We start from the raw sequence: 14,555 nt of genomic DNA, 5'->3' as shown, positions 1-14,555 counted from the left end.
GCTCTTGTGTATCCTCACTCATAGCTCCTCAGAGATCCCTCCTCCATCCTCGCTCGCTCCTCAGGGCAGGAATAGGAGCTTTGAGACGGCCTTCACAAAGTAGGTCAATAACAACTTCCGGTTTTGAGCGAGGAGCTTTCAAACAAGAGCCTTGGGATTTAGCCATACTCTGTTCCTGTGGGGTCATTCCTACCTTGATGACAACAAGCTAGGGTTGCACGATATTTACATAATGTGATATTGCGATATCGATATTAATTTCGATATTTTTAAACCTATGTAAAATTACAAAAGTTACGGGAAAACGCATCAAAATAGATTCATAACAAATACAACACAAGGTTTATTTAAAGTGACTGTCATATTGGACTGGTCCAACATGAATAAATAAATAAGGACCATGTCTACAGAACAGGACATGTTTTACTGGTTGGACAGTATAAAATATATAAATAAATAAAGGGAACAGGACATGTTTTACTGGTTGGACAGTGTAAAATAAATAAAGAGAACAGGACACAACTTTTCTTTCTCTACTCTGATTTGTTCCGTCTTGTTGTCTCTATCTATTTCTTCACTTACACTGTCACTCTGTTGAAATATGCACACACGTCACGAGGTTCGCTCCATAGGGTTTGTCACGTAGTGGACCTGTGCGCTGACGTGCACTAACGTGTAACTGGCCAATGAAACATGATCATTATAGCGCTTCAAGCCGGCTCTAAATCAAACACAACTAAGCTACACAGCCAACGGACGGGACGCAGCGCTCCAGAAAATAAACAAAATATTGCATACTTATTGCGACACTTTAGATATATTACGATAACGATATTGAGTCGATATATCTTGCACCTCTCGATATAATATTGCGCAACGTGATATTGCGATAACGATATTGAGTCGATATATCTTGCACCCCTACAACAAGCCCCCCTTGACGTTACACTTTGTCTCTTACTATGTCCTACAGATTTCTCGGCTAGGTTCAGATGATACCTACCTGCTACCAGACCTTCTGCAGAAAACGTCCTCCTCCAGTCCTACCCACAGTGCACTGGACCAGCAGTGGCGAACACGTGAACTCAACTACTCGCAGTCACCCACAGCCCCTCGATCCCCGACACACCAGGACCTACATGTGAGTTTATCTGGAGGAATGTGCGGTCAGAGAGAGACAGGTAGACAGACAGAATATTTTAGTTAATCAACACATTTAAAAAAGAAAAAAAAAAAAAGGTCCACAGTGGGGCTGAACTTTTTGGGAGAAAAAAAATCTCATTGCGATTTTACTGCCAGATATTATGGTAACGATTTCATTTGCAATTTTCTTTTTAGCTACATATTGCACCTTCTACTACGATCATGTTAAATAAAGTAATAAAAAATCAATCAAAAAATCTGCTGAAAATAGGACATTTCTTTAAACAATCTCTGATTATGTAACATTAAACAGTAAATAGTAAATATAATAATAGAAAGAGGAATAGAACATGGTAAACCAAATGTTACACCAAACATTCAACTAATTATTTCACACTCGATTAATCACGGTCTTCACGGTTAGCTATTCACATTCTTTCAAATCGCAATTTTGAATTTTAAAACGATTAATCGCTCAGCCCGAGTCAACGACAGGACATCATTGTGTCTTGTATTGACAATGGTTGAGAAAGTAAAAACAATTTCGCTCATTGAGCTGAAAATAAGTTTACTTTTTTTTGAGTTGAGGTGGTTCGGGCATCTGGTAAGGATGCCCCCTGGGCGCCTCCCTAGGGAGGTGTTCCAGGCACGTCCAGCTGGGAGGAGGCCTCGGGGAAGACCCAGGACTAGGTGGAGGGATTATATCTCCAACCTGGCCTGGGAACGCCTCGGGATCCCCTAGTTGGAACTGGTTAATGTGGCTCGGGAAAGGGAAGTTTGGGGTCCCCTGCTGGAGCTGCTGCCCCCGCGACCCGATACTGGATAAGCGGACGAAGATGGATGGATGGATAAAAGAATTTTGTCCTGACATTATCAAGAAATATCATTTGAATAAAAGCAGGCTGTACAACCTCAACAGAGTAGAGAGCAGTATTCATGAGCATTTGAAAAGCATTGTCCAAATCCAAGAAGTGACTAGTTGCATTAGTTACATTTGTCCACCAGAGGGAGATGGTGACACAGTTTAGTTGCTAAGGTATCTGTCGGTAGTAGGCGATCTGTGCTGCCTGCACGATCCGATACGCGCATGCGCATAAATACGTAGTAGAAAACGTGACCGTTTCCCTACACTATTTGTATCACGCATGTGTTGAAGCACTTGGCGGCCAGGCGGCGCAACTGGCGGCATATTTTTCTAGGCTACGTTTTATGTTATTCGTTACGCAGTTAACGGCGGGACTGTTTTATAAATATATTTGAATTAAGTACTTATTGTCACTGATCCAAAAACCGCATATCGACGTCCGTGTACTACGCCATGGCGACATTGTTGTTTTTGTGACATGTACAGTAGCGTGCAGGGAGCACAGATCGAGTACCCACAGTATCAGTAGTGATATGATTTGTCTTAATGCTCCCAGGAGTAGTAGTATCAATCTATAAATGTGCTTACTGTGTTTTTATATGTCCTCGTACAAATTAAGTACCAAGAATGCATTTGTAGCAGTAATGTTTAGAGCGTGAAATAGTTGAAGGCTTGAAAGAGAACCCAAGGGTTGTTGGTGATGTTAGACGGTGGCAGAGTTATTGTCACTGATCTATAAAGCCGTAAATACATAACCAAAATCAAACAATAAGAATGATGGTGTGGAATAAACCGTTTTTTTTCTTGTTGGACATCATCAGGCCGCCAGCAGTCCTACTGGTAAAAACGCCTCCTCATCTTCCTCTTCCTCCTTCCTGTCATTCATCGATCCAAGATTGATCCCCATATCATCGCCACCACAGAGCCCTGGTGAGTACATTTACACACACACACACACACACACACACACACACACACACACACAATACATCCACACACACTATACATCCACTCGCATAAACAATACACTAACATACATTGCAATGGAATGAGAGAACACAGTTTTACTGTTGGGCCCTGTCAGACACTGGGCTCATTTAACTACACCATGCATTGTTAACCCTTTAAGGGCGTTTTCACACCTGAAAGTCCGAACCAAGGTCCGGACCAAGGTTCATGTTTTTGTTACATTGTATACATTTGATCCGGTAAGTTTTAGTTTCACACTGCAGTTATGCAAGCGCACTAAAGATCTATACGTGACAAAACTGTCCTGCCATCATCACATACGTGAGCTGCGTCTCCAGATACTTAAAATTCATTGGTTTGTAGACGGACTTCCCCGTCCTCTCGTATCTCTCTATGTGTCAGAGTTTTTTTAACTGACTGCTGCTCTCCCCTACTGCCGCGGCTCTTTTTGTTTTGTTGTGATGTTGAGAAGCAAGAAACGGGAACTTTCTTTCTGGAGAATTTATTCAGAGACAAACGGAAACCTACACTGTACATTTACTACCACTTAACAAATAAACTGCTGATGTATTCTATGCTCTGATAGCCGACCGCTGTCTGCTCTGAGCACATTCACCGTCAATCACTCTCTCATGTAGCCTACACACTAAGCACCGAGCTATTCCTTAAAGGAGCTATTCCCCGGTCTTGTAACACAAGGAGAGCCTGCCGGAGCTTCTTGTATTTGGTCCGAAAGTCCGAACCATCCAAGAAAATGCTTTCACACTGTAAACGAACCGGACCATGGTGGTCTGGACCGAGACCACCTCTTTTTATCGGACCAAAATTTGGTCTTTTGATCCAGACCGTGGTCCGGGGGAGGTTTCACACCTGTAATTTTGGTTCGGATCAAACTGAAAAGCCCTAAAGCCCAAGTCCTTTCTGAATCCTATTCTAACATTCCACTAGATTCACACAATTCTGTCCGGCTAGCCTATAATACTCGTTAATAATACTAGTTATCATACTTAAGTACAGTAGGACCAAATGACTATGTAAATGCAGTCTTTAAAAAAAAAAAAACATTTACCGATTTTTTTGCTTTTCTTACACTTTTAAGCTATAAGATGATTTTGCAACCAAGGGCCTTACACAATTAGTTTTTTGTCCCCATGCAGTGGACAGTAAGGGTGAGCAAATCAAGAGAGAGAACCACAGGAAGGGCTCTGTGGTGAATGTGAACCCGACCAACATTCGTCCGCAGAGCGACACTCCAGAGATCCGCAAGTACAAGAAGAAATTCAACACTGAGGTTCTCTGTGCTGGACTATGGGGTTTGTAGTTGTAAATTGCTTGTGTGTGTGTGTGTCTGTTTGTGTGTGTGTGTGTGTGTGTGTGTGTGTGTGTGTGTGTGTGTGTGTGTGTATTGTAGATGTTTTAAGAATGAAACCAAACTGATTCTTTGATTTTGTTTTACTAGGCAAATACACTTTATTGAATTTGTTCTTCTTTCCTCCTCTTGACAGTGTGCAGACTCCATACATGTATATTGTTTATTTTGGATTTCACACCAATATACAGAGTTACTGGTGTTTCACAGATACAGTAGATGGATGCATGACACAGCATGTTGGGTGTGGGCTGTAAGGTGTGTGTGTCTGTTGTGTTGGGCAGGTGTGAATCTGTTGGTGGGGACAGAGAATGGTCTGTGGCTGCTGGATCGAAGTGGTCAGGGAAAAGTCTACTCCCTCATCAGCAGACGAAGGTTTCAGCAGATGGATGTGTTGGAAGGACTCAACGTGCTGATCACTATATCAGGTACATGTACTGTAGGTTCAGATATACACAACACACTGACACAGTAGAATGCATGCATACAGTAAGGCAAGGTTTTTTTTTTGTTTTTTTTTTGTGATTGTTGCGGGCAAAAATCCTTGGGGAATTTTCCAGGGGAAAATGGCTGCTCTTGTGTGAAGTAAACGCAACATTTTTTCAACTTTCTGCTAAGATATGTGTGACTTTTTTACAACGAAAATGCGGGGATTATGAAATCATGCAAGCCCCGCACATTTTGCGCAGAAATCTGCAATTTATGCGGCGAAAGTGCGGCGTATTTGAAAAAAATGCGGCCCCCGCATAAATATGCGGACTTTGGCTGATTATGCGTTGAATTATGCGATCGCATAATCACGTTTTTCTGGAGGGACTGTATATAGCACAGTTCATACACAAAGGCAATTCGAAGTGCTTTACATAAGCATGCACATACAAAGCAAATACAACATAAAATTCAACAATCAAAAACAAAGCAAACAAACAGTACATTTAAAAGACTTTCAAATCAGGAGAAATGGCCATCTCTAAATGACGAACAGAAAAGTTTTAAGTCTTGGTTTAAAAGAACACAGGATTGGGGCAGATCGTAAGTGTTCAGGAAGTTCATTCCATAAATGTGGCGCGTAAAACCTAAAAGCTGCTTCTGCATGTTGGTTCTGTGATCACATCATTCCCGTCCTTCAGAACCTCCACTGGCTCCCTGTTTTCCCAACGCATCCAGTTTAAAGTCCTCCTCCTCACCCACAAAGCCCTTCATAACCAGGCTCCTTCCTACCTCACAGACCTGCTCCACCGCCACAATACACTGTATACTTTGAATACCATGTAAAGCGCTATATAAATAAAACGTATTATTATTAAAGACACTGAGGAATGAATAACCTGCCTGTCACCATCAATACTCCAGGGTATTTTGTACAACTGCATGTAACTGGATAAATGGGAGAGCATTACTTTCTGTTCACGTTGACTGTCAAGTTTCATCTGTACAGGATTCACCATCGTCTCCATCCCTCTCTCTCTCTCCCTCTCTCTCTCTCTCTCTCTCTCTCTCTCTCTCTCTCTCTCTCTCTCTCTCTCTCTCTCTCTCTCTCTCTCTCTCTGTTTGTCTGTAGGTAAAAAGAACAAGCTCCGTCTGTACTATCTGTCCTGGTTAAGGAATAAAATCCTGCACAATGACCCAGAGGTGGAGAAGAGACAGGGTTGGACCTCAGTAGGGGATCTAGAAGGCTGCGTACACTATAAAGTGGGTAAGTACAACCTGCACTGGGCACATTAAATGGTGGGCCTACAATCTCTTCCAAGCTACATACTAGACAAAATGTAAATGACAAATGACTAAAAGTATTGTTTCAGTAGACATCTTTGAGAGCCACATGTGCAGAGTCAGCGATCACCTCTTTACGGTCCTCTGTCCATCTTGTTTCTCCAGTGCGTTACGATAAGATAAAGTTCTTAGTGATTGCTTTGAAGAACGCCGTGGAGGTGTACGCCTGGGCCCCCAAACCCTACCACAAATTCATGGCCTTCAAGGTTGGTGACATTTAAATAAAATGGAAAATGTATCCTCTGTGTTGTCAGTCACACACATACTGTGTACTACAGTCTAGGTTATACAATGATCTTCTTTTAGCTACACTAGCTGCAAGGCTCAAGGGATGGTAATGTTGGACTTGTTGGTCCGTCTGTCCAGGAGCGTGCCTATGTTCCCACATTTCTAAGAATTTTTTTTTCACTAAAAATTAGGCCCTATGTTCCCACAGCCCTATGTTCCCACATTTCTAAGATTTTTTTTCAAAATTAGGCCCTATGTTCCCACAGTTCCCATATTTCTATGATTTTTTTTCCAAAATTAGGCCCTATTTCCTTTTTCATAAATTCTACCAATTTGGTAGCCAATTACACCCAACCTATTATTTAGTAGCAATGGACTACAGATGGAATGTAACCCTAACCCTAACATAGGGCCTAATTTTAAGAAAAATCTTAGAAATGTGGGAACATAGGGCTGTGGGACCATTGGGCTGTGGGAACATTGGGCTGTGGGACCATTGGGCTGTGGGACCATAGGGCCGTGGGACCATAGGGCCGTGGGACCATAGGGCCGTGGGACCATTGGGCCGTGGGACCATAGGGCCGTGGGACCATTGGGCCGTGGGACCATAGGGCCGTGGGACCATAGGGCCGTGGGACCATTGGGCCGTGGGACCATAGGGCCGTGGGACCATTGGGCCGTGGGACCATAGGGCCGTGGGACCATAGGGCCGTGGGACCATTGGGCCGTGGGACCATAGGGCCGTGGGACCATTGGGCTGTGGGACCATAGGGCCGTGGGACCATAGGGCCGTGGGACCATTGGGCTGTGGGACCATAGGGCTGTGGGACTATAGGGCTGTGGGACCATTGGGCTGTGGGACCATTGGGCTGTGGGACCATTGGGCTGTGGGACCATAGGGCTGTGGGACCATTGGGCTGTGGGGACATAGGGCTGACCCCGTCTGTCCAGCACTTTGGTCACCAGTATAATATCTGAAATACTAGATGGATTGACATGAAATTTGATACAGACATCTGTGATCCTGAGAGGACAAATCCTAATTAAGCATATGAAGTTACATGTACAATTCAACTTGCTCAGATAGTATCCTAATTCCTTCAGTTTTATCCTTGATTGGGATCTCTGCAGTAGTTAAACCACCACCATCAGGTTACCTATACTGTCCTCCATTGTCTTTTCCTTTCCTTACCACATCTTTGCACATCTGGGACAAAACATTGATAGACATTGACATAAAAAATCTAATAGGGTCACTTCCACAGCCAGACACATGCACATACACCACGTAGACGTGACACATCCGGGCTGTGAGAGTCATACACACACACACACATTCTCAGCAGAGCTGTGTCCCATTTCTTTGCGTCCTTCGTGGCCTGGGCTACTTTTTCTTCTACGTAGTTTAACCCTCTCTCCTCAGGAAAGGCCCAAAATATACCACCTTGTGGAAGTAATAGGATGACTATCTTAGGATGCATATTTAAATGCAACTGCTCTTCAAACTGTTAAAGTCACTTACTGATTAGTCACTAATGCAGACGTTCCAGTCAGATTACTGTTGTCACAGTTTATTTTTAAAATGCGTCATTAAAGAGCCTCTATTATACTCCTTTTCACCGTCATACCTGTACTCTCTGGGTCTACTAGAATAGGTTTACATGTTTTGATGTTCAAAAAACATTATGTTTCTCATACTGCCCATTGCTGCAGCTCCTTTGCCTGAAACACTCTTGGCCCGCCTTCCTGAAAAGCACAGTCTGCTCTGATTGGTCAGCTGTTGTGATTGGTCAATCAGTGACATCACTAATTGAGGAATTTCAAACGAGAATGTGGGCGACGCGTTTGAAGGCAGTTGAGAAACAGTGCTGTCTGTGGGAGAGAAAGCTCCATTTGGCGTGAAATGTGTTTTTTTACATACACAAAAAACTATATAACACAAAAAAATTTGGGAAAAATCCAAATAAAGCATAATAGGGGCTCTTTAAAGGTAACGATTGAAGTGTACCTCCCTACTAAGTTGTTTTGCTGATGTGTGTGCGTTTGTCTTTGTGTACATGTCTACCCAGTCATTCAGGTCTCTGCCTCAAAAACCAATGTCTGTTGACCTGACAGTGGAGGAAGGCCAGAGGTTAAAGGTCATCTACGGCTCCTTGTCTGGTTTCCACGCCATCGATGTCGACTCTGGAACACCTTACGACCTCTACCTGCCTACACATGTAAGAGTCTACGTCATATTCTTTCTGCTCCATACATTTGATCGGGTGTCTCGTCTGTCTGAAAATATAGGTTAGGAAGTTAGTAGCTAAGTGTTTGAAATTTATGTTTTACTGTTATTAGAGACTGTGATAACATTTAAGACTGCTAATGTCTTGGAGAGACGTCACCGATAGGATTTAAGGACTTAGGGCTCTAAAATGCTTTTCATTTTAAAAAGGTCTTTCTCCAAAAACAGGTGCTGGAAAAGGGGGTTCATCTTATAATTGGGGCCGTCTAATATTTTTACATATACACTTTAAGAACACCAATGTTTTTTAAAGTCTTTAAACAGCATGTATGTCCCCATAAACCACCATAAGGTAGACATACCACTAGACTTTTATTAGACTCGAATTTGTTAATATTTATACTTTCAAATTTGAACTAACTCCTTGATATATCATGAGGGGGAGATTCTTTGTATAGCAACTGTATAAAAAAAGCCCATATACATATTGTACATATTTTTATGTATGTATATGTAGTATGGTCCACTGTCAGCGTCAAATCCACGCTTCCCATTCATTTCTATGGGAGCAGCCGTGTAATACATTCTGGTAGCGTCGCAGGGACTTTGAAAAATGCGGGCCGTATTGCTGCCTGCTCCTCATTTGCATAAAGTTGAATCCAGTCAACCTTTTGCAAATGAGGAGCGGCCATCATGGTCGGCTTTGAAATCCGGGAGCAGACAGACCCACGTGACGCGTTCGTCCAATCAGCTGCAGCCATCGCGGTGTAGGAGGGTGTAGCCTGTTTTTTTTTTTTTTTTTTTTTTTGCTTGTCAGTAGTCAGTGAAGAGAAACTGACAACTGCTAGTGGAGATACCACTAGCGAGCAATGCTGGGAAGCGGGGCAATCCCTTCTGTGAAAACAAAGTGTACATGGACCGTACCATTAGGTAAAATTCTCATAATTTTGGACCATTATTATTACCATATCTGTGTCTAAAACGTTGGAAAAGCTAGAGCAGATAATATATATACACAAAACTTGCTAAAGAAGTTGACTGGGGACCAACTACAATCATCAGATCTGAGGAAAAAGTCATTTAGTTAGTTTTGATGCTCCCATTGATTTTATATTCATTCAGCTTCAGGTGGTGCCCAATACGACTTGGGTGCTGCGCCTAAGCCTCATAACGGCGGAGAAAACCCCGTAGATACTAACTGTAGTATTACATATTTAGAGATCTCTGAGGTTGTACATGATATACGTAGATACTATTCTCACTGTAGCTGGAGCTCTCTTTTATAGCTGACCAAAACTTTGTCTTTCTAACATCAGCTGTTATCTCCCTATTCAACCATATCGCCTCGCTCCTCTCGGTCTCTCGGGATCCACTTCTCCTCCTCCTCTTCCTCCCACTCACAGTCTGCAGATGTCAGTCGTTGCTCTCCTTTATTTCTCCTGTTTTCCTCTTTTCACCACCAGCCCTCCCCTCCACTCTCCTCCCACTCAGTCTATCGCTGTCAAACTCTCTCTTCCTCTTTCATTCTTCTCTTCTTTTCCTCCCACTCTGTCCAATGTGGCATTGTTCAGATGTTTTCCTCCTCATTTTATCTTCTTTTTTGCTTAATTTAAAAAGCTATCATTGCTGTCTCTCTCTCTCTCTCTCCCTCTCACTCTCTCTCTCTTCCTCCCTCTCTCTCTCTCTCTCCCTCTCTCTCCCTCTCTCTCTCCCTCTCTCTCTCCCTCTCTCTCTCCCTCACGCTCTCTCTCTCTCGCTTCCTCTCTCTCTCTCCCTCCCTCTCTCTCTCTCCCTCGCTCTCTCTCTCCCTCCCTCTCTCTCTCTCTCTCGCTTCCTCTCTCTCTCTCTCTTCCTCTCTCTCTCTCTCTCTCTTCCTCTCTCTCCCTCTCTCTCTCTTCCTCTCTCTCTCTCTCTCTCTTCCTCTCTCTCGCAAGAGTTCAATTTTTTGAACGCATCCGGATGACCAACGGACACGATTTTTTTTTCGCACCACATGTTCGCATCGGTTCGGACCCATTCGCGTGCGGTCTGCGAATCTCCATAGGAAATGAATGACTTCCGGTCGTTTCGCAACCGTATCGGAGCTGATTTCAAGTGCCAGTGTGAAGGTGGCGTAAGAGGAACCACTAGGTCACTGAGCACCTGGGGAGCCTGGCTATGTAGGCACTTATATACAAGTTTAAGATTTGCAAATGTAATAAAATTATCAAAATGTAATATATTAAAGCATAGCATGGTACAGCATAGTTAGTGTGGCTCTTTGCCTTGTTCAGGCTCTAAGGTACCAGCATTTGTGAATCACGTGGCATGGTGAAATGTTTCTGGTCATTTCTGGGAGCACGTTACAGCCAATTACATTTTCAGAAGCAGGGTATTTCTGCTTCATGACCATAACCATAGGTGAGGGTAGGAACGAAAACTGACCGGTAGATTGAGAGCTTTGCCTTCTGGCTCAGCTCTCTTTTCGTCACAATGGTGCGATAAATTGAGTGTAATACCGCACCCGCTGCGCCGATTCTCCGACCAATCTCCCGCTCCATTGTCCCCTCACTCGCGAACAATACCCCAAGGTACTTGAACTCCTTCACTTGGGGTAAAGACTCATTCCCTACCTGGAGAAGGCACTCCATCGGTTTCCTGCTGAGAACCATGGCCTCAGATTTAGAGGTGCTGATCCTCATCCCAGCCGCTTCACACTCGGCTGCGAACCGATCCAGTGAGTGCTGAAGGTCACAGGCCGACGATGCCATCAGGACCACATCATCCGCAAAAAGCAGCGATGAGATCCCCAGCTCACCAAACTGCAACCCCTCTCCACCCCGACTACGCCTCGATATCCTGTCCATAAATACTACAAACAGGATTGGTGACAAAGCGCAGCCCTGGCGGAGGCCAACTCTCACCTGAAACGAGTCCGACTTACTGCCGAGAACCCGGACACAGCTCTCGCTTTGGTCGTACAGAGATTGGATGGCCCTGAGAAGGGACCCCCTCACCCCATACTCCCGCAGCACCTCCCACAGTATCTCCCGGGGGACCCGGTCATACGCCTTCTCCAGATCCACAAAGCACATGTAGACCGGTTGGGCATACTCCCAGGCTCCCTCCAGGATCCTTGCGAGAGTAAAGATCTGGTCCGTTGTTCCACGACCAGGACGGAATCCGCATTGGAGGCTGAGAAGTGTGATACCCCTGTAATTGGCACACACCCTCTGGTCCCCCTTTTTGAAAAGGGGAACCACCACCCCGGTCTGCCACTCCTTAGGCACCGTCCCCGACTTCCACGCAATGTTGAAGAGGCGTGTCAACCAAGACAACCCCTCCACACCCAGAGCTTTAAGCATTTCTGGACGGATCTCATCAATCCCTGGGGCTTTGCCACTGTGGAGTTGTTTAACTACCTCAGCAACTTCCACCAGGGAAATTGACGACAATCCCCCATCATCCTCCAGCTCTGCCTCTACCATAGAGGGCGTATTAGTCGGATTTAGGAGTTCCTCAAAGTGCTCCTTCCACCGCCCTATTACCTCCTCAGTTGAGGTCAACAGCGTCCCATCCTTACTGTACACAGCTTGGATGGTTCCCCGCTTCCCCCTCCTGAGGTGGCGAACGGTTTTCCAGAAGCACCTTGGTGCCGACCGAAAGTCCTTCTCCATGTCTTCTCCGAACTTTTCCCACACCCGCTGCTTTGCCTCTTTCACGGCAGAGGCTGCAGCCCTTCGGGCCCTTCGGTACCTTGCAACTGCCTCCGGAGTCCTCTGGGATAACATATCCCGGAAAGACTCCTTCTTCAGTCGGACGGCTTCCCTGACCACCGGTGTCCACCACGGTGTTCGTGGGTTACCGCCCCTTGAGGCACCTAAGACCCTAAGACCACAGCCCCCCGCCACAGCTTCAGCAATGGAAACTTTGAACATTGTCCACTCGGGTTCAATGCCCCCAGCCTCCACAGGGATGCACGAAAAGCACCGCCGGAGGTGTGAGTTGAAAGTCTGTCGGACAGGGGCCTCCTCCAGACGTTCCCAATTTACCCGCACTACCCGTTTGGGCTTACCAGGTCTGTCCAGAGTCTTCCCACACCCTCTGACCCAACTCACCACCAGATGGTGATCAGTTGACAGCTCTGCCCCTCTCTTCACCCGAGTGTCCAAAACATACGGCCTCAGATCAGATGAAACGATTATAAAATCGATCATTGACCTTTGGCCTAGGGTGCTCTGGTACCAAGTACACTTATGAGCATCCCTATGTTCGAACATGGTGTTCGTTATAGACAATCCATGACTAGCACAGAAGTCCAACAACAAACAACCACTCTGGTTTAGATCAGGGAGGCCGTTCCTCCCAATCACGCCTCTCCATGTGTCTCCATCATTTCCCACGTGCGCGTTGAAGTCCCCCAGCAGAACTATGGAGTCCCCCACTGGAGCCCCATATAGGACTCCATTCAAGGTCTCCAAGAAGGCCGAATACTCTGAGCTCTTGTTTGGTGCATACGCACAAACAACAGTCAGAGTTTTCCCCCCCACAACCCGCAGGCGTAGGGAGGCGACCCTCTCGTCCACCGGGGTAAACTCCAACGTAGCGGCGCTCAGCCGGGGGCTTGTGAGTATCCCCACACCCGCCCGGCGCCTCACACCCTGGGCAACTCCGGAGAAGAAAAGAGTCCAACCCCTATCCAGGAGTATGGTTCCAGAACCGAGACTGTGCGTAGAGCTAAGCCCCACCAGATCCAACTGGTAGCGCTCCACCTCCCGCACAAGTTCCGGCTCCTTCCCCCACAGAGAGGTGACGTTCCACGTCCCCAGAGCCAGCGTCTGCTGCCCGGGTCTGGTCCGTCGAGGCCCCTGACCTTCACTGCCACCCATGTGGCAGCGCACCCGACCCCAGCGGTTCCTCCCACAGGTGGTGGGCCCATGGGTTGGAGAGAGAGGTGCCACGTAGCTTTTTCGGGCTGTGCCCGGCCGGGCTCCGTGGCAAACCCGGCCACCAGGCGCTCGCTGACGGGCCCTCCATCTGGGCCTGGCTCCAGTCGGGGGCCCCGGGCTTCCTCCGGGCAGGGTCACTCTATCTCTACCTCGTTTTTTCATAGGGTTTTTGAACCATTCTTTGTCTGGCCCCTCCCCTGAGACCACTTTGCCTTGGGAGACCCTACCAGGAGCACAAAGCTCCAGACAACAGCCCTCAGGTTCATAGGGACACACAAACCTCTCCACCACGATAAGGTGATGGTTCCAGGAGAGGACATCATGGCATCAAGCATCATGACCGAAAGAACGAGATCCAGGGTACAAGCGGCCGAAATGGGTTTCCTCAGGAGGGTGGCTAGCGTCTCCCTTAGAGATAGGGTGAGAAGCTCAGTCATCCGTGAGGAGCTTGGAGTAGAGCCGCTGCTCCTTCGCGTCGAAAGGAGCCAGTTGAGGTGGTTCGGGCATCTGGTAAGGATGCACCCTGGGCGCCTCCCTAGGGAGGTGTTCCAGGCACGTCCAGCTGGGAGGAGGCCTCGGGGAAGACCCAGGACTAGGTGGAGGGATTATATCTCCAACCTGGCCTGGGAACGCCTCGGGATCCCCCAGTCGGAGCTGGTTAATGTGGCTCGGGAAAGGGAAGTTTGGGGTCCCCTGCTGGAGCTGCTACCCCCGCGACCTGTTACCGGATAAGCGGAAGAAGATGGATGGATGGATGGATGGATGGATGGGTATTTCTGCTGTCATGTATAGTTTTTTTGATGGACAGGAGAGTCCAGGCTAATATTTAAAAAATATTATATATATTGCTATTATATAATAGTAGCCAAAAATGAATTATAGAGCTTATTATTACTAGTTTGAGATTTTTTATCATCCATCATTACAGCTACAGTATCTATAGCAGAGACAGACAGTAATTACCAAAGGGCTTAATACCAGAGTTGCCAACATCAGTCTGTAATTATAGTATGATGTACTGGTACTGACTAGATCTTTTCTATTTCTAGTTTA

General features: G+C 46.1%; 1 protein-coding gene and 1 long non-coding RNA gene across 4 annotated transcripts in view; one reads left to right on the top strand and one right to left on the bottom strand.

Annotated features, from left to right (window-relative positions):
• si:zfos-2326c3.2 (mitogen-activated protein kinase kinase kinase kinase 4) overlaps positions 1-14,555 on the top strand; it is a 101,241-nt gene that overhangs the window by 78,844 nt on the left and 7,842 nt on the right. For all 3 annotated transcript variants that reach the window (XM_031280098.2, XM_031280099.2, XM_031280097.2), the window contains 7 exons: positions 974-1,141; positions 2,830-2,938; positions 4,135-4,290; positions 4,631-4,774; positions 5,908-6,042; positions 6,225-6,325; positions 8,417-8,566. In XM_031280098.2, coding sequence (XP_031135958.1) covers positions 974-1,141; positions 2,830-2,938; positions 4,135-4,290; positions 4,631-4,774; positions 5,908-6,042; positions 6,225-6,325; positions 8,417-8,566 — 963 coding nt within the window. The remainder of the gene's footprint in view (positions 1-973; positions 1,142-2,829; positions 2,939-4,134; positions 4,291-4,630; positions 4,775-5,907; positions 6,043-6,224; positions 6,326-8,416; positions 8,567-14,555) is intronic.
• On the bottom strand, positions 1,997-8,157 carry LOC118495994. Its single transcript, XR_004898449.1, has 3 exons — positions 8,077-8,157; positions 3,392-3,394; positions 1,997-2,007 (listed from the first exon to the last, which is right to left on the bottom strand). It is a non-coding gene; the product is annotated as an uncharacterized LOC118495994 (long non-coding RNA).

The sequence above is a fragment of the Sander lucioperca genome, chromosome 1, assembly GCF_008315115.2.
Source record: "Sander lucioperca isolate FBNREF2018 chromosome 1, SLUC_FBN_1.2, whole genome shotgun sequence".
Taxonomy (NCBI): domain Eukaryota; kingdom Metazoa; phylum Chordata; class Actinopteri; order Perciformes; family Percidae; genus Sander; species Sander lucioperca.
Note: the sequence above shows the minus strand (reverse complement) of the source record. Positions and strands in the feature narration are given on the sequence as shown.